At 42.8% G+C, this 18,787-nt stretch overlaps 1 protein-coding gene across 1 annotated transcript in view; it reads right to left on the reverse strand.

Moving 5' to 3' along the window:
• Positions 1 to 16,966, reverse strand: part of MNAT1 (MNAT1 component of CDK activating kinase) — a 102,351-nt gene extending 85,385 nt beyond the window's left edge. Inside the window, exons 1-2 of the mRNA XM_075282789.1 lie at positions 16,808 to 16,966; positions 4,293 to 4,445 (exon numbers count right to left, since the gene is read on the reverse strand). Coding sequence (XP_075138890.1) covers positions 4,293 to 4,445; positions 16,808 to 16,896 — 242 coding nt within the window. The 5' untranslated portion in view covers positions 16,897 to 16,966. The remainder of the gene's footprint in view (positions 1 to 4,292; positions 4,446 to 16,807) is intronic.
• Positions 16,967 to 18,787: the final 1,821 nt, after the last annotated feature.

Genomic DNA, 18,787 nt, shown 5'->3' on the forward strand with positions numbered 1-18,787 from the left:
ATACGCCGCCAGGAAAATGGCGCCTCGGACAGCTTTGACTGAGGCACCGGAAGGGTTAACGTCCCCGATCGGTCCGGGCACCGACTGGGGGCATTAGCGCTGGGTGTCAACTGTGTAAATCCGTAGACATCCAGCAGCTATTGCGGGAGTCGGGCTGCCGCCATAGTTAAACATCCGGCATCCACCGTACTAGTACAGCAGATGTCGGGAAGGGGTTAAACAAATAGCTGATTGTCAGGAGTTTAATGTGCATGAGCCAACATGGTGGCTCAGTAGTTGGCACTCTAGCCTTGTAGTGCTGCAGTCCCAGTCAAGAATCCAGCCAAGGGCAATATCTGTGAGGAGTTTGAATGTTCTCCCTGTGTTTGCCTGGGTTTCCTCCAGGTACTCCAGTTTCCTTCCACACTCCAAAGACATACTGATGGAGAATTTAGATTGTGAGCCCTATATGGGACAGAGTGACAATATCTGTACAGAGATATGAATATGATGGCGCTATACAAGTAAGAATAATACATAAATCCAGAGCAATTATCTAAAACCAATTGTAAGAGATGTAAACCTCTATACGAAAAATTAAACCAAATTCATATAGCAGGAAAGCTGCATGCCGTGTATGGTGGCATACAGCTTTCCTGCTATATGAATATGGTGATTTTATTTGTATGGCTCAAAACCATAAAAAATAATTTTAGGAACACTTAAAGAATACAAGAAAAGGACACATAACCAAATCAGACAAAGCAAGTAAGATTCACCACCAGCGAGATATGTAATTGGACACAATAGTTAGACTATTATGCCAAATCCATATATTACTTAGAAATAAAGCTGTAGCTATTCTGTGCAGCTCTCCGACACCAATGAAAACAATGGTTGTTTGTGTTCTGGATACATTCAAGGATATGCTTGAGCTTCTATTGTTATTATGTTTCTTTTACTTATATTTTTATATAAAAGAAACACCTACATGATTTTTTTTTTTTTTTTTAATAGGGGACATCTGGTTAGCAAAACCCATTTTCAAATACCCTTTGTAGGAATTCTGATCTATTAAACCTACATACAAAAACTGGTTTATATGGGTGGAAGATACAAGTCCATCCTGTTCAGTCTATTACATATCCTGCAATGCTGATATATGGTTTATGCATTAGATGGATAGCCCATTGATTCCTCCACAGATTAGCGTTAATTGGGGGGAAAGAGTCCAGCATCAGAGCATCCTAGGATCATCATTGTTTTCCAATGTAGATAATCTCCTTAGCTCCAAAACTGTAAACTAGCAGTTTCATAATCTAGATAATATAGACTAGAGTAGAAAAAGAAATCTGACATGTGCATTGTATGTGTATGATTGTACATTACATCGTAAATCCAATGGTGACTTCTCTCTTCTTATTCTTCTGGACCTCTCTGCAGCTTTTGACACTGTTGACCATCAACTTCTCCTCACTATGCTCCGCTCAGTCGGCCTCATGGACACTGCGCTCTCCTGGTTCTCCTCTTATCTCTCAGACCGCACTTTCAGTGTATCATTCGCGGGCTCTGTTTCCTCCCCTCTTTCCCTTGCTGTTGGGGTTCCTCAGGGCTCGGTCCTCGGCCCCTGCTCTTTTCTCTCTACACAGCCCCCATTGGACAAACCATCGCCAGATTTGGCTTCAGGTACCATCTTTATGCTGATGACACCCAATTATACACATCTTCCCTTGACATCACCCCTGCACTCATACAGAACACCAGTGACTGTCTCTCTGCTGTCTCTAATATCATGTCCTCGCTCTATCTGAAACTAAATCTCTCCAAGACTGAACTACTACTGTTTCCACCATCTAACAGATCTGTCCCTGATATATCCATTGCAGTCTCAGGCCTTACTATAACTCCTAGGCAGCAGGCCCGCTGCCTCGGGGTCATATTTGACCAGACCTTTCTTTCACCCCTCATATTGAATCACTCACACGCTCATGTCACCTCCACCTCAAAAATATCTCCAGAATACGTCCTTTCCTTACCAGAGATACACTAAAGACACTTATTGTCTCTCTCATTCATTCTCGCCTTGACTACTGTAACTCCTTACTAATCGGTCTTCCCCTCACTAAACTCTCCCCTCTACAATCCATTCTGAATGCAGCGTCCAGGCTCATCTATCAGGCTAGACGCTACAGCGATGCCTCTGGTCTGTGCCAGTCACTACATTGGCTGCCTATTCATTATAGAATAAAATATAAAGTTATTACTCTCATCCATAAGGCTCTCCATAATGCCGCACCTCCCTACATTTCTTCCCTCATCTCTGTCTACTGCCCAACCTGTGCTCTCCATTCACTCAATGACCTAACACTTACATCCTCTATTATCAGAACCTCCCACGCTCATATACAAGACTTCTCCCGAGCTGCACCACTTCTCTGGAATGCTCTACCCTGGACAATCAGATTAACTCCCAACTTCTACAGTTTCAAACGCAAACTAAAGACACATCTTTTCAGACAAGCCTATCACAATTCCTAATGCTAACCCTTCCGTTCTTGATGCCTTTTCAGCCTAACATAGTTGTCCAAGCTCTATCCACATGTTAAAGGACACGACTAGTGACGGCTCACAAAGTTTTGTTTGTGTAATGACTGTAACCTCTATTACAAAATTGTCTGAACACTGTATAAGCAATGCCGCCCCTGCTACCTCTTGTGTCACCCCCTCTACCTCATAGATTGTAAGCTCTTTTGAGCAGGGCCCTCAGTCCCATTGTGTGAAATGACGTTCTTTGTTATGTATGTCTGTATCTGAACCCTATAAATTGTACAGTGCTGCGGAATATGTTGGCGCTATATAAATAAAATGTATTATTATTATTAAGTACTGTGGATGAGGCCATGTGGTACTGCTTAGTCCAACTGTAAATTTTGATGGTGTAGCATCACTGGATTGCAGATCGCAGGGTGCATTTACACATTCAGATTTTTTATGTAGTTTTTAAAGCCAACCAGGAGTGAAATAAAACAAGATAAGCACCATCTATCACTCTCTCTTTATGACCCACAACTGGTATTAGCATCAAAAATACAGTAGGTGGAAACACACAGAGAAGTTTCACAAACGGCATTTTTAGGAAAAACATCACTGCCATTTTTATGCAGTTTTTAAGCCAAAGCCAAAAGTGTATGCAGCGGGAAGGAAAAAATGTAAGGTTTGCTTCTATATTTCTCATTACTACTAAATCCTCTTCTGGCTTTGGTTCGAATAACTCAATGGTAAACTGCTACCAAAACTGTAAAAAGGGGGAGAAAAAAAAACAAAACAAAACACCACACTACATAATCAAGCCCCATAAGCCAGTTTTCTGTCATACAAGGAAAGAGAAAAAAAAAAAAAAAAAAGTGTCAAATCTTTAATAGAAGACCTGACTGGTCAGCTACACAATCTTGATGGGGTCTTTTGTAGGTCCTGGCATTAATGGCTTGTTTACAAAGACTCACCTGAATAGAAACCAATAATGGCTCTACCCTAAATAATATTGACTAGTGTGAGGGTCTGTCCCCTTACCGTATACCTTGCCCCTTTTTTTATCCATTCCCTCATTATTACTTCTTCTGCCTTTTGCCACAGTGTTTCTGGCTGTCTTTTTCTTGTGGTACACTGATATGTTGACTTGAATCCATTACCCACATGGGGGCCAAAAGTCTCTTTCCTGAGACATCAGTGTTTTTCTTGATGCTTTATGTGACCATTTTAAATAAAGAGTTTTTTTGGGGAAAAAAAGCTAATCTTTTGCGCTAAAACTTGTGACTTTTCCACACAGATTTATGATCATTTACACCAGCCTTCATAAATCTGCCCCAATGTGTAGGAACCTAACCTCAGGCTGCTATTACACTGCAGGTTTTTACTTGCATCAATACATGTGCTTTCTCTTCTGCACGAATGAAAATGACTAAAACGGATTAAAAATGCAAAAAAAAATAAATAAATAAGAGGGCCACACATGTATGCTACTCCATTCACTGGTCCCTTTTCTCACATATATGACACATACTGTTGATCTGCCACGTGGGTCCCAGATGGAGATACATCTTGGGTTTTGTACATTGTAGCTGTACAATCTAATATGCGGCCCACAGACTACAAAAGGCTGTGTCGCCTTCATCTAATGTGTATGAGGTCCTCAAAAAAGTCCCCGATGGCAGATGTCAGGGAAAGGAAAGGCTGGACATGGTCCCCCTATCTCATGTGTATAACAAGCTGTAGGTGCACCAAGTTAAAGGGATCCATCCTTGTGCCAGACTCACATTTTTAAGATCTTTTTGCGAATTTCCACTTCCTTATCAATTGTGGGGTCTTCAAAGAGCTGAACTCGAAAGTTGCTTTTCCTGAGAGGAGTACTGCATTCTTGACAAGTGCCAGAACCACGGACAAAGAGAAGCTCAACACAACTTTCACATCTAGAAAAACAAGAGAAAGCAGAAAAGAAACCTGAGTAACAAAACAATGCACATTTATAATAAATATCACATTGATAAAACTTTTATCAGTATGTGGGCACTAAATAGGTGCTATCACAGATATAATACTAAGTACCGTATATACTCGAGTATAAGCCGAGTTTTTCAGCACAGTTTTTGTGCTGAAAAAGTGCTCCTCGGCTTATATTCGGGTCATTACGGTAATTTTCTGCTAGCAGGCCAGGATAGCAGACCCCGCCCCCCCACCACTCCATCACACGCCGGGTGACGTGGCCACGTAAGCTCAGGCCCGCACCCGGCGTGTGGCTGCTTCCTGGCCTGCTAGCAGATGTACCGTAAGTACTTCTGCAGCTCTTAATGTACAGCATCGCCGCGCTCCTAGCAGGAGCGCGGTGATGCTTTGGGCCCCGGCACCCGCCCCGTCTGGATGCCGGGTATGTAAGTGTAATGGCGCCGCTCTGCAGAGCGGTCGCCATAGAAACCGGCACCTCCGCTGTAATGCTTACAACAGAGATGCTGAAGCTTATGGCTGCGATCTCTAATTGTAGGCATAAGCTTTGGAATCTCCGCTGTAAGCTAAAAAATTGTAAAAAAAAAAAAAAAGTTTAAATAAAAAATTAAATAAATAAAAGTTCTAAATCACTCCTTTCCCTATAATTCATATAAAGGCGGGTTCACACCAGCACCTGATCTCAGTTATGCAGGTTTCCGTTTTCTGTCGGGAGAGGACAGAAACCGACATTCAGTGTCTGTTGGTGAGCGTCTTCTACTGCCCATGGCGAAACCGTTATGCATAACGGAGATTGGGCGCTAGTGTGAACCTGCCCTCAAAGTAGAAAATAACTGTGACACACATACACATTAGATATCCCTGTGTCTGAAAGTGCCCGGTCTACTGAATATAGGGATCTGCAGTGCTCCTATTCCGTCGGGAAGGGGTTAATAGGAGCACTGCAGATACCCTATATTCAGCCAGGCTGAATTCCAACTGGGGGGAAAACCCAGTCCTCAAGCTCAGGGAAGGGGCAGACAGACAACCAAAACACCCCCTCCCCTTCCCCAGTATCTACTGCACCCAAAAACTCGGCCATTTTAATTTTTTAAATTTTCCAGCAGCTGCTGCATTTCCCCCCTAGGCTTATACTCGAGTCAATAAGTTTTCCCAGTTTTTTGTGGTAAAATTAGGGGGGTCGGCTTATATTCGGGTCGGCTTATACTCGAGTATATACGGTAATCTGAAATTCATGACCACAGCCTGTCTACTTCTCACAAAACTAATGTCCTCCCATGATGGCGGAAGATGTTCTTTCTAGTCCACACATCACTGCTTTCTCAGGGGCTTCACCTTGTTGGGGAAAGAAACTTAATAAACAGTACAACAAAACCCCATGCACCTGCACTAACCACAGAGCACCAGTTTACCTCATGTTATATAACCCAGCCTTTCAACCCCTCACAAAGACACAAAGCCTGACTTCCATACAAGACCATTATACAGAATATTTCAAAGTGAATGCACAGAGCATATTTACAATGAGATCAACATGAAACAGGTTTGCGCATGTTTGTTTTACAAGGTGTGTATTCGCTTTTTGTGATTTTTGCACGAAGGAAACAGTGACTGGCAGATGGATTATCAGGAATTCCTGACTGTATGTAACAAGACTTATAGGATCTATCTGGTAGGAAAGTGATCAAGTGATTACATAAGGTGACATATGACTTTCGCAAATAGGGAAATGCACCTTTGAATGAAAATTTTCAGGAACTGAGCACCTACATTATATAACACACACATACAACTAAATCCTAAATAGTACATAATTTTAGATTTCTATCAGCACCTAGGGCCGGGTTCACATCTACACTGGTGTCTCAGGATGGAATCAGTGTTAGTGATCCAGCTAAAGATAACAAAAACTGATTAGAAAGGGTAGGTTAAAAAAAAAAAAAAAAAATTTCAATGGGTTTTTAGAACTATCCAGCAGTTTCCGCTTGGAGCGTTTCAGCCATGTTTCCTCTCTTTTAAACTGAGACAAAATTCAGACTTGCAGCATTTTCACTCAGTCTAAAAATAAAAATACATGACAGACACACAGATTACCAATGGATAGTAATCAGTGTCCATTTTGCAAACCATTTTACTTCTCCGTGCATGCTCACAATAAAGAAGGGGAAAATCTGTAGAATAGCCTACCCCAAGATCTGGTCCCAGCAACAAGAGCTGACAGCTTCAAAAAAAGAATTACATGCCTTTTAGAGTAAAACAACATTGAGGCTTATGGAAAGGTATTGACTGTCATGCCCTTTCACAACCACCTTTGGCAGAGCGGACTGCTGCGAGAAGTGCACGAAGAGAGGGGGTGTTGTGATAATGTTCACTGGGATGTTGAGCCATGCTGACTCCAGTGCCGTGGCCGGCTGCGCTAGGTTACGTGGTTGAGCATCCATGGCGCGAACAACCCGATTGAGGTGGTCCAACAGGTTCTTGATTGGGTTCAAGTCCGGGGAATTTGCTGGGGAAGGGAGTACGGTGAATTCATCCTGGTGCTCCTCGACCCACGGAGGTACACTGCGAGCTTTATGACACGTCGCATTGTCCTGCTGGTAGATATCCTGAAGAAAAACATTTTGCATGTAGGGGTGAACATGGTCCGCAAGGATAGATGCATATGTGTGTTGATCCATCGTGCCTTCCACAATGATGAGCGCACCCAGATGGCTGATGACACGTGCCTTCTCTGATTGGTTATTTAACGTTTACGTCAAAAGTAGGCGGTGGTCATATTAATATGACTGGACTGTGCTTTTAGTGAAAAGGTAGAGTACAGCGATATCACCCCTAGATTTCTTACATATATGTCGTCCAGGGTGGATCTGGAGTAGGCCTCAGCACAAGTGTACCTGCATGATCTACCTCCTACTCCCCAGATCCTCCTTGGACCACACACATATGTCACAAACCTGGAGCTGATAGATCTGTCTCCAGCACTCTACCTGTCACCTTCTCTCAGTACCAAATGCAAACCATTACCTTTCAGTACAAAGTTGGTTTGTATCATTAAAAGCTCTGTAAAACCTCATTCACATGACTATTTTGTGGATCCGTAATTGTCTGCAATTATGGATCCGCACAGTATTAAGGTTAAATTGCTGTATTGGCACTGCGATAGATTAGTGGGTTTTGGGTTGCAGTTTGGGCACTCTGTCTCTAAAAGGTTCACCATCACTAGTATAGGATATACGGTAAGTGTCTGATCACTATGGGTCTGACCACAGGAACACAAGAAAAGAGTTCCACCTAGGCCCCAGGGCTGTTGCTGAACACAAACTCCAACTCCTTCATAAATGTCTGACAGCCATGATCAGTCAGAGGCTGTAAAGATCCTCTAATTCATGAAAAAGGCAGTGACTGATTCCTATGAAAGTAAATATATGATTATTAATATTGTATAATTAATTACATATATCGTTTGTTGCATAATATCCGACTCCATAGCCCTGAGAGACTGCTGAAGCCATTTGTTTTGACCTACACTTTTAAGGGACTATGGGAGGACTCTACTTGGCTTCTCTTCAGCAATCCCATAGAAAGAACAGAGTAGCTTTCATTGTCAGTGGGGTCCCAGCAGTCAGATATCAACCAGACACTTATCACCTACCACAAGGTAGTTTAACCCCTATATTACTGCACCCATTAAAGCTTGATTGAGTAGAGATAAATTATTTTATTATTTATTATGACCACCACTTCTATTACTACTTTGCAGAGGGAGTTACACTTTATTCAAGAATTTCTCTAAACAAAGGTACTAAGAATCTACTTAAATGAACTTTCTAATCTATAAACAGTTCATGGTTTATTTTTATCTTTTTGCTGAATATTTAACTCTGGTGTTTAACTCCTGAGCCTTACAGCTGGCACCAGCAGTCAGTATACATGGCCGCCTCTCTCCAACGTCACGGCTATGGTGACCCTGCTATTCCCATCCTTCTGTTGTTTAGTCTGAACACTGTGTACAGAGATGCAGGGAACAAACAGTAACCAGCTAACTCACTGGAAGGCCGCCACCATCTTTATAAGGCAAGCATCAGTGTAGAAGACGTTATGGTCTTCGACTCCTGATCTCCAAATGGACAGAGTCACAAAAACAGATGGTGAATAGGGCAGTCTACAGAAAAAAAACGTTCTGCCTACTGCTGCTGATCTAGCAGAAGGAGGACGCAAATACAAGGAGTAGTTCTGCGCTGGCTATTGTAGTAAACGTCTTGGACTTCCAGGTAATGACTCCCATTTGCTGCAAAATAAGAATTTAATTACCAAAAGTGGCTAAACAATAATAATACTTTTATTTATAGAGTGCCAACAAATGGCTCCCAGAAAAAAGAACTGACCCACTCCCATTGATTTCAATGGGAGCCGTCTTTTTGGTCAGGCTTTTGAGGCAGATATGGCTCAGATATTGGTGACAAAACTGAGAAGGTGAGTTCCCATGCTTAAAGCAAAGGACAGATGTTACACTAAACCAACCAAGAAGTTAGAGAAGGTCTCATGTACAAGGAGTTCAAGGTTGAATGGCATACGGATGATATCCATGTCCCATCTATGCCTCCACATTCCCAATAATTTACCTCAGTGAGCCCAGGGCGCAAAACTCAAAACAGATCCTATTCCTCACAACCTCATACATGGACCAGCCATAGAATATAATCGGTCAACAATGCTAGCCATGAAAAACAGGTCTAGGTCACTGACAATGAAACGGTTGTATCCATGATACCCAAGGAAGAGAAAAAGTGTCTAACATGTCTAGCAGGAGGCACCAAATTCATCACACAATGCGAATGACTGAAAAATTTGCCACGTTTTCTGCCTGCTGAATCCAAGTTAAAAAAAAAAAAAAAAAAAATGGCTAAAGGAATATTCCCAGCAAAAGTGTTTATTACCACTGCGAAGAGTCATAACCACTAGATTGATCAGGCTCAAATGCTGGGATCTCCAATGTGTGATAGAATAGGGGGCCCCAACCCCCACCCCAGCAAACAATAACCACACCGCAGTTATGTGGTTTAATACTTTCACTGCTCTTGCTATGTCACATCAACAACAAAGTGCTCTGGATATCAAAGGTGATCAGAATACCCCTTTAATAAATTAAACGATAAAAGAAGAACTTCTGTTTGAACAGACACGTGTTGTTATTCAACCACTTACTGAATCCGCTCCTTCCTCACCCCTGAAACGACTAAGACGCTTGTCAAGGCCCTCATAATCTCCGCCTAGAGGACTCCCAGCTAACACCCTCGCCCCCCTCCAGTCCACCCTAAACTGCGCTGCTCGCTTAATTCACCTCACCCCCCGATCTTCATCGGCTGCTCCCCTCTGCCAGTCCCTCCACTGGCTACCTATAGCCCAGCGAATTGAGTTCAAGCTACTAACATTAACATACAAAGTCATCCACAACTTGTCCCCTCCATATATCTCTGAACTAATCTCCCGCTACCTGCCCACACGTAACCTCAGATCCTCCAATGACCTCCTACTCCGCTCTACTCTCATCCACTCCTCACACAACTGTCTCCAACATTTCTCTCGTGCATCTCCCATACTCTGGAACTCCTTACCAAGACACATAAGACTGACACCCACTATTACAGGCTTCAAGAAGGCCCTGAAGACTCACCTATTCAGGAAGGCCTACAACCTCCAATAACACTATCACCGCACCACCATCTGTACAGTCTCCCCCTCTCCTTCTGTCTCTACCCCCCTTCCCTCATAGATTGTAAGCCCTCGCGGGCAGGGTCCTCTACCCCACTGTGCCAGTCAGTCATTGTTAGTTTTACATCTACCTGTATATTTTGTGTATTGTATGTAAGCCCCAAATGGAATTAATGGTGCTATATAAATAAATAATAATAACTGGCCTTTTCCAAATCAAATATTCATATGGGGTTGGGAATAATCTAGTTTATTAGCTAAAAGCCAGAATAGCCTATAAATCATGTGCATTGCTCCCAACTGATTAGAATAAATAATAATAATATAATGTTATTATTAAATAGTAATAAATACATAGAATAAATAACAACTAGTAGTAGTAATACATTTTATGTATATGGCACCAACATATTCCGCAGTACTTTACAAGTTATAGGGTTCAAGTACAGACAAAAAGATACATTACAGAGAAATAGTCAATTCACACAATGGGACTGAGGGCCCTACTTGCAAGAGCTAACAGACTAATAGGATCAATGGGTTTCCATCATAGGGTCGGCATTTTACAGCTCCCCATATAAGAGACTGCAACATAACTCCAGACAAGTGAATAGTGAGGTGTTACAGTGCTCATAGAGGGGTCATTTTATACATATCTATAAGGAGATTAAAAGGAACAGGAACTAATGTGAGATTATACATGGTAAAGACAGTAATAAGGGTAATACGACATCTCAGAGCCATATTGCTGCACCATACTTCATATCTGACTGGGTGTCAAAATGACAGAGTTTAAGGCAACTAGGTCATGTGAGTGATGCCAAGACCTCAGGAAACAAAGATCAGCAGTCCCTAGAGAGGACAGCTATGTGTGTGGTGGGCTTTTCATGGACAAGCATAGCTGTGAAAATAGAAATCAGGTCATACAGTCCACTGTCACTATTTTTAATCCAGTCACATACCAATGAACCTTGCAAGGTTTTATTTTACTACAGAGAATACACACAAATATATCCAAGACATATACTGTTATGAAACATTGTAAATCATCTGACAATGTAACTTCATTAAAATGCCATTCACAACCATTTTATTGTTTAACTATATGAAAAAAGTAGTAACTTTGCAATTGGCAGTACTTACAAATTTACTACAGTTTTATGTCTAAAGTTCTATGCATTACCTCGGCAACAGACAGCAAACAAACCCTTTGTAGTCTGATTCTGAAGTCATATTTCCTTACAACAGCCTCCTCCTTTATGCTACTGTGTGTTTACAAGGTTGGGAAGAAGTAAAGGACATATAGGCAGGAGTATATGACTGCAGGATCAGATGAAACGGGTTTGCTTGTTGTCTGTTACCAAAGAAACTCAAAGGCTTGTATAGGAGCTGTAGCGGAATCAGTCTCAAAATCTGTGTGCCAAAAAGGCACCCATTGACTTCAATGGGATCCGCTCGCTAGTAGCGGAAAAAAAAGAGAGATGACTCATCTTGCCGCGGATTCCGAGGAGCAAGACTCCCTCCTGTTTAAGCCCATTCATTTGGGCCTAATCAGAAGCGGGATGCTGTGACGGAATGCCACGGAAGTTTGCGCAGCGGAAACCATTTTCTGCCGTGTGAACATACCCTAAAGAGCCACGTAAACTTAGGCTACATTCACACTACTTGTACAATTATCGTCCATGAAAAACAAACCAATCTATCTCTACATCTTTGTGCATCAGTTTTACCACCATACTGTGGCCGTTTGCTCGTTTTTCATAGTGGAGTATGATTATTTTTTGTTGTTTTCTACAGCCACCACTAAGGCCCAATTCACATCTGTGTTCGGGTCATTCCGTTCCTCTCTGCGCATGAAAAATGCGGAGGGAAAAATTCCACAAGCAGCACTTCTCTCCACATTTTTTGTGCAGAAACCATGTGAACCCATTATAGTCCTTGGGGTCCACAGGATTCCCAATGTAACCGTTTTTTTTAATGCAGATTAGGTTTCTGTTCGGGAGATCCCCAAGCGGACCCCAAACAGAAACCCATACGCTGATGTGGCGTGAGATGCAAATCTGTTTTAACAGTTGTTAAAATGAACCCATTTATTTAAAAATAATTTTGTCTATTTTACAAGCACGTGAAAGACTCATTCTCACTGTTTTTAAAAGCCATTACACGGCTGTTTTTGTTGTGTGAATAAGGCCTAGATGTAGCGCATACATAAGCAGCATACAGAGCAGATAGTTGCTAGATGTTGTCGAAGTTATTTAACACCCCCAAATCTTCTCCACACCAGATCAGAATCTGAACAGTAGAGTAACACGGAAATAAAAAGCAGATTTTAAAAGAAATTCTTTGAGCTCTATAGAAATAACAAGGTTAATTGAGTAACTGCTTGTGGTGGTCTCACACATTTCCATCCAATGACTTAAGGTTATAAAGCAGCTTTGGCATCTTTCAGCAGCCCAGTGTCTGCTGCTTAAGCCTGTTTGCTGTGTCTTTGAAGACTGCTGGTTCAGCTGCTAGGCTTTACAACATCCACTGACTCAAGGGCACAGCAGCTGAACCTGCAGACTGCACAGGAGCTGGAACGTACAGAAGATGCTGAGGCTGCCGGTGTGGTTTTCATGACTGACGCTACTCCTGGCACCAGCCGGCGAGAGTGACTGACATAATGTAGGAGGAATCCACTCTGGATAGGATAACACAGGTGCCCTACTAAAAATGATATGTCACGGAGCCACAGTACTGGAAGTAATGCTTAAGGAGAGGTCACGTGGATTTGTGCTTCAGGGAAAGTGATGAATCTCATCCGTTGTTTACAGCGCTTTGATGGACATTTATGAGGAACCCTTCATTCTTTCCTTTTTTTACACATTTCAAGCTGGACAGACATATACGGGCAGTGTGAAAAACAGACTTGACTATAAGGGTATAAACATGTGCCAATCTTTAGAGCTGTAAAAGAAAGGAGGGCCCGGTCATGGATGATCATGTCCCTTGAGTATTAGGTTAAACAAATTCTGTGCCAAGGTGCTCATGAAAGCACAATAAGGTTATCACAGGGTCCTCACCACCAAAGAATCTTTACTCATAACCTACACAAACTTGATCACATGATCCCGCAACACAAACATCTTCTCACGTGTGGTAATAAGATAAGGACTGGTGCAGAGTGCAATATTAACATATGGAAGCTCACAAGATGGCACAGAATTGTTCAGAGATAATTGTATCATCCTTATGTAGTGTGAAGTTCTTCCAAATAGAGCCTTTATCTATTCACTAGCTGGTGGTTTAAAGCAGGGCTGTGGAGTCAGAGCTGGGACCAATTTTGGATAGACTCGGACTCAGAATAAGAGCCACCATGATTCACTAGTTGTAAATATATTGAACAATTATTATTATTATATAATTAGATATACCTGTATAGTTTGTTACATATTTACTTTTATAGGAATTCAATCACTCGCTTTTTATTGAGGATTTTTACTGCTTCCGAGTTAGTCGTTTGGAAAAATAGAAGAGTCAAGAGTCAGTGGTTTAGGCTACCAACTCCACAGGTCTTGTTTAAAGTTGGGTTTCCACTTGAGGTTGTGTCTGGAATAGATCTGGAAACCACACCAACATGGTGCTCAGAGAGGTTTTCAGATGAATACCTGCACACTGTAGTTTGTGAAATAGTGCAGCAAACTGCTCTTTCCCAAGCTGAGAAAATTTATTAACCAAGCTGTACCAGTTTTCTGGTGTACATGGGTATAATTTTGGTGCTCTTAGAGGGCTCATTCACACGGAGCAAGATGGGGCGGATTTTGGCGCTGAATCCGCATCATAATCCACCCCCTCACAATAGAGGTCTATGTAGACCGCTAGCTTACTTTTTTCCGTGAGCGGTATGTTCCCGATCACAGAAAAAAAGAAGCGAGCTGCCCTTTCTTCAGGCGGACTCCACAGCTGATTTAGCCCCGGCGATCGCCTCGCGGCAGCACCCTCCGAACTAGGCCCATTCATTTGAGCCTACTCTGGAGGGGACCAAATCGGTCACAATCAGGACCAAAATGAGCCATACCGTCCCCCCCGTGTGAACTAGCCCTCATGCAGCACATTATTTTTTCTGAATCTCGCTCTCCACTTTTTGCAATAGCGGGTGGTATAGAGAAACTAGTAGGAGTTGTACAAGATATCTATGCCAGTTACTGACTGGCGTATTTTTTAATTTTGGAGAATGGAAGAACCCTTGATTTATTCAGAGACCAGAGCTTCTTAATGATTCAGATGCAGCACACACCACTTGGGGAGTTTATCATGACTGACATAAGAAACACCAGTCTCAAATTCCCGCCCAATGTTTTTGCTTACCTTTACAAGTACTTCTTGCTCTGAGGCTGCATGCACATCTAAAAGCACTTCCTGTGGATTTTTCTGCAGCTAAATTTGCAATTAAATCCGCCACAAAACTTAAATGTATTACATGTGGATTATTTTACCACATCATTAATATAGGTAAAATTCACAGTGACGCTGGGTTCACACCTGCGTTTGGGGTCTCCGTTCTATGGTTTCCGTCTTCTGCATGGCAGAAAACGGAAACCATAGACCGGGTCCGGCCGTGCGCGGCGGTGAGCGTTTTAGGCTCTCCGCCGCGAAACCGGATTTTTTTTATCCGGACACAGAGTACTGCATGTCCGACTCTGTGTCCGGATTAAAAAACCCGGTTTCGCGGCGGAGAGCGCAAAATGCTCACTGCCGCGCACGGCCGGACAGCTTTCTCACCCATTCAAATGAATGGGTGAGAAAGTCTCCTGCAGGTTTCCGTCTCCTGCCTGTGTTTTAGGCAGGAAACGGAAACCTAAGTACGGAGACCGGGCCGCAGATGTGAACGAGCCCTGAATATACAAATCGACATAATGCAGATTTTAAAATCTGCACCCCAGGTCAGTTTCCACATTAAAAATAAATTAAATTACTGTATGTTCACACAACTCAAATACACCTTGGAAATATCCAAAATGTATTTGCAGCAATACCTCATTAATATAAATATGCTAAATTTTGCTGATGCCACAAAACAACTCACGACTCGTGAACTCAAATGGGAGAAATAAATTACCATGCTGGTGCTAGGTTCACACTATCATTGGGACGTCTTTTGTTCTGGTCCTTTGGAGTAACAGAACAAAGGATAGGCAGACAGTTAAAACAACAGACACATATAGAGGCCAATGGAAGCCAATGCCTACAATGGGGTCCATCATTTGTCTGCTGTTGGACCAAAAAGTCATGCATGTAGGACTATTACGTCTGCTGATTTCCAACAGAGATGGTATAACAGAGACTCCATTGCAGATGTGAATGTAGCCTGAGGCTACACTCCACATAGCAAAAGACAGCTAAAGCACGCTGCTGAAACAACCGCAAGGAAAACGCATTCCACTTGCTGCATTTTCCTCCATTTTTTATTCCCCTATCATATCTATAGAGAGAATACAAATTAACATGCTGCGATCTTCAAAAACACAGATTTTCCTCAACTTTTTTTCCTGCAACGTATGGAGGTGATAAAGAAAATATCCATTTTGTTTTTTCTTCTCACTGCATTTCCACAATGTGGGGCCTCAGGCTTAAAACTGGTGTCCTGGTTAAGGAAAAAGTAAAAAATCAACAGCATAAGGGCTCGTTCACACGGGGCAAGAAGGGACGGATACGGACGCCGAATCCACCTCAGAATCCGCCCCCTCACAATAGACGTCTATGTAGACCACTAGCGCTATGTTACGGCTCACAGATAAAAGAAACGAGCTGTCCTTTCTTCAGGCGGATTACGCGGCTGAGTCAGCCCCGGCGTCCACCTCGCGACAGCACCCTCCGGACTAGGCCCATTCATTTGAGCCTACTCCGGAGGGGAAGCCGTGACAGGAGCATTTTGGTCCAATTCTGATGTGGCTTCCCGCATCAAAATCAAGATACGTGGTCCCGTGTGAACAAGGTCTAAATGGAAGAGGGGGTCCCTCACCTGTCCAATTCCCCTCAGTGATCCAGTACTGAATCTCTGTTCTCTTTTTACGAGTGATTGGATTATATTTTTTCATTCTTCTTTTCATACCATGGACAACTTCTTCCATAAAAAGTAAGTAACTGTATTCCACTGTCCCGGTCCTTCCCATTATATAGGAAGGTTATGGGTTTTATCACCAGTAACCCTATACCAAAGCTACATCCACACCAGTGCAGGCTCCATAACAGGCTCTGTTACACTTGACGGACAAAACGTTGCAAGCAGCGCTATTTTGGTGGTAAAATGACAGAACATAACGGAACCCCCTGGGTGGGGGGAGCTGGGGGTATCTGTCCTGCATCACATCTGTCACTACCTGAATTTTTTTTTTTCTGCTCCTATGAGAACATGGATGTGAACAAGAAGATCTAACACAAAGACATAGACAATTCCCATCTGGCATAAAGCTGTAACATAGCGACCAATGGGATAACTTACATATCCGACCCCCTTACACCTTCCATATTCAGTAATCGTATCAAGACGTGAGGCACTACAAGTGCCAGCATGGTGCAGAGCCCAGAGGCAGAGACTAGACTGGTATACAAGAGCATGGTAATAGCAGCTGGCACTCACAGTGTATGGCCGCACACATTCACCATCAGCTTCAGGGACGGGTTGCGGTACTTGGTGGTCTTACATCTCGGGCAGCCCTGGTCATCCATCTCCTATCTACACTCTCCACTGACTCTCGTGCAGTGCGCCCAAGACACTCTTCCCCTCAGGAACTCTGCCCGGCAAATTGGTTCCGCCCGTCAGGCCGTTCCGTAGTCTCGTCTATGGCGGAGTTATCTACTACCCTATGTCCCGTCAGGTGGCGGAATTTTTCGTCATTACGTTTCTGTTGCCGGTGACACAATGCAGTGTGCTGTGGACCGGGCTTATACCAAGGAGAAATTATGCTATTAAAAGTCAGTAAAAAATCTACTTTATTAACCGCATATGCACCTCAGTCCCATTCCAGTGAATGTTGCAGTACCAGACACTGCCCAAAGGCAGGAATGGCGCTGTTTCTCTTTGGCTGATTTTACACACTATGGGGCCAATTTATTAAGAACAGTACATTGTGCGCCAATTTTCATTGTGAGATGCGCCAGAATTATTCATTGGTTCTTTTCTCTCAGACCCGGTTCACATCTGCGTTCAGTATTCCGTTTGAGGTGTCCGCTTGGAGACCCCCTAAACGTAAACCTAATAAGCAGTTAGCTAAGAAACCACACGGACCCCATAGACTATATTGGGGGCCGTGTGGTTTCAGCACGAAACATGCTGAGAGAAAATTCTTGCAAGCAGCATTTTTCTCTCTGCATGATTCGTACGGACACCGAGCGGAAACCACACGGACCCTATTATAGTCTATGGGGTCCCTGTGGTTTCTTAGATAACCACTTTTTAATGTGTATAGGTTTATGTTTAGGGGGTCCCCAAGTGGACTCAAACGGAATACTGAACACAGATGTGAACTAGACCTTAATAGATCTGGTGTATATCGGGAGGTCCTGTGTACTAGAGCTAGAGTTTACACCAGCCATGGACAGTTGTGTAAAGCTAGAACTAGGTTATAATGCGTCCCCTATCTGCCTTAATCCATTTTACAAAAGTGGTACACATGTCAGAAATGACACAGCATGCACCAAAAATTGTGACTGCTTGTTCATCCCCAACAGGGCAGATGTATTAAGACTCACGTAACAAGTGTAATATAACATTTACGGTGCCTGAATAGCCTTTTTAAAGGCTATACACGCATATGTGGGGCTCTATCAGCATGATTTTGCTGATAGAGCCCCTTTAAGTGCACGTCCCTGCACCAGAATGAAGATCTGGCATTAGTTATACAGTATATAAGTATGTTAGGCATCCCCGGCCCACCCAGCTACCTGCCCTGCTCACATTTGCACAATATGGCAAACGGAATACAGAACGGGTATTGTGGTACACATTTGGTTCAAGAAAGGTTTTGATTGATAAATCTGCCCCATTGTTTTTCATTTTAAAAAATGTAGCATTTTTATATCTTTTTTATTTTTATGTAGATTGTGAGCCACACACAGAGTACAATGTACATTTTTCCCTATCAGTATGTCTTTTTTGGAATATGGGATGGAAATCCATGCAAGCACGGGGAGAACATACAAACTCCTTGCAGATGTTTTTTTGCCCTTGGTGGGATTTGAGCACCAGGGCTCCAGCGGTGCAGGGCTGCAGTGCTAACCACTGAGCCACCGTGTGGCCCCATTTTTCTATCTTTTTTATCTGTTTTTTTTTCTTGTGTGTATTTTTGTCATATTCCTTAAAGGGATTGTCCCATCACAAGGATCCTATCTATACTGCTTGTTAATGTGGATTTAAGACTTTTCCTAAATACATTGCTTCAGCAAAACTGCTTTGTTTGTCCACTATCTTACTTCATTCAATTCATTGTTGACACAGCCCTTGGGCTTATCTGCTCAAAAGTCAAGTGATGCATCTGCTGCTCTCAGGGGGGAGGGAGGAGGGGCTAAGTGCAGGGAGCGAGCCTGTGTTTCTAGCTATTCCTGTGTCTACACCACGTGA

This window comes from Leptodactylus fuscus, chromosome 7, assembly GCF_031893055.1.
Source record: "Leptodactylus fuscus isolate aLepFus1 chromosome 7, aLepFus1.hap2, whole genome shotgun sequence".
In the NCBI taxonomy this organism is placed as follows: Eukaryota; Metazoa; Chordata; class Amphibia; order Anura; family Leptodactylidae; genus Leptodactylus; species Leptodactylus fuscus.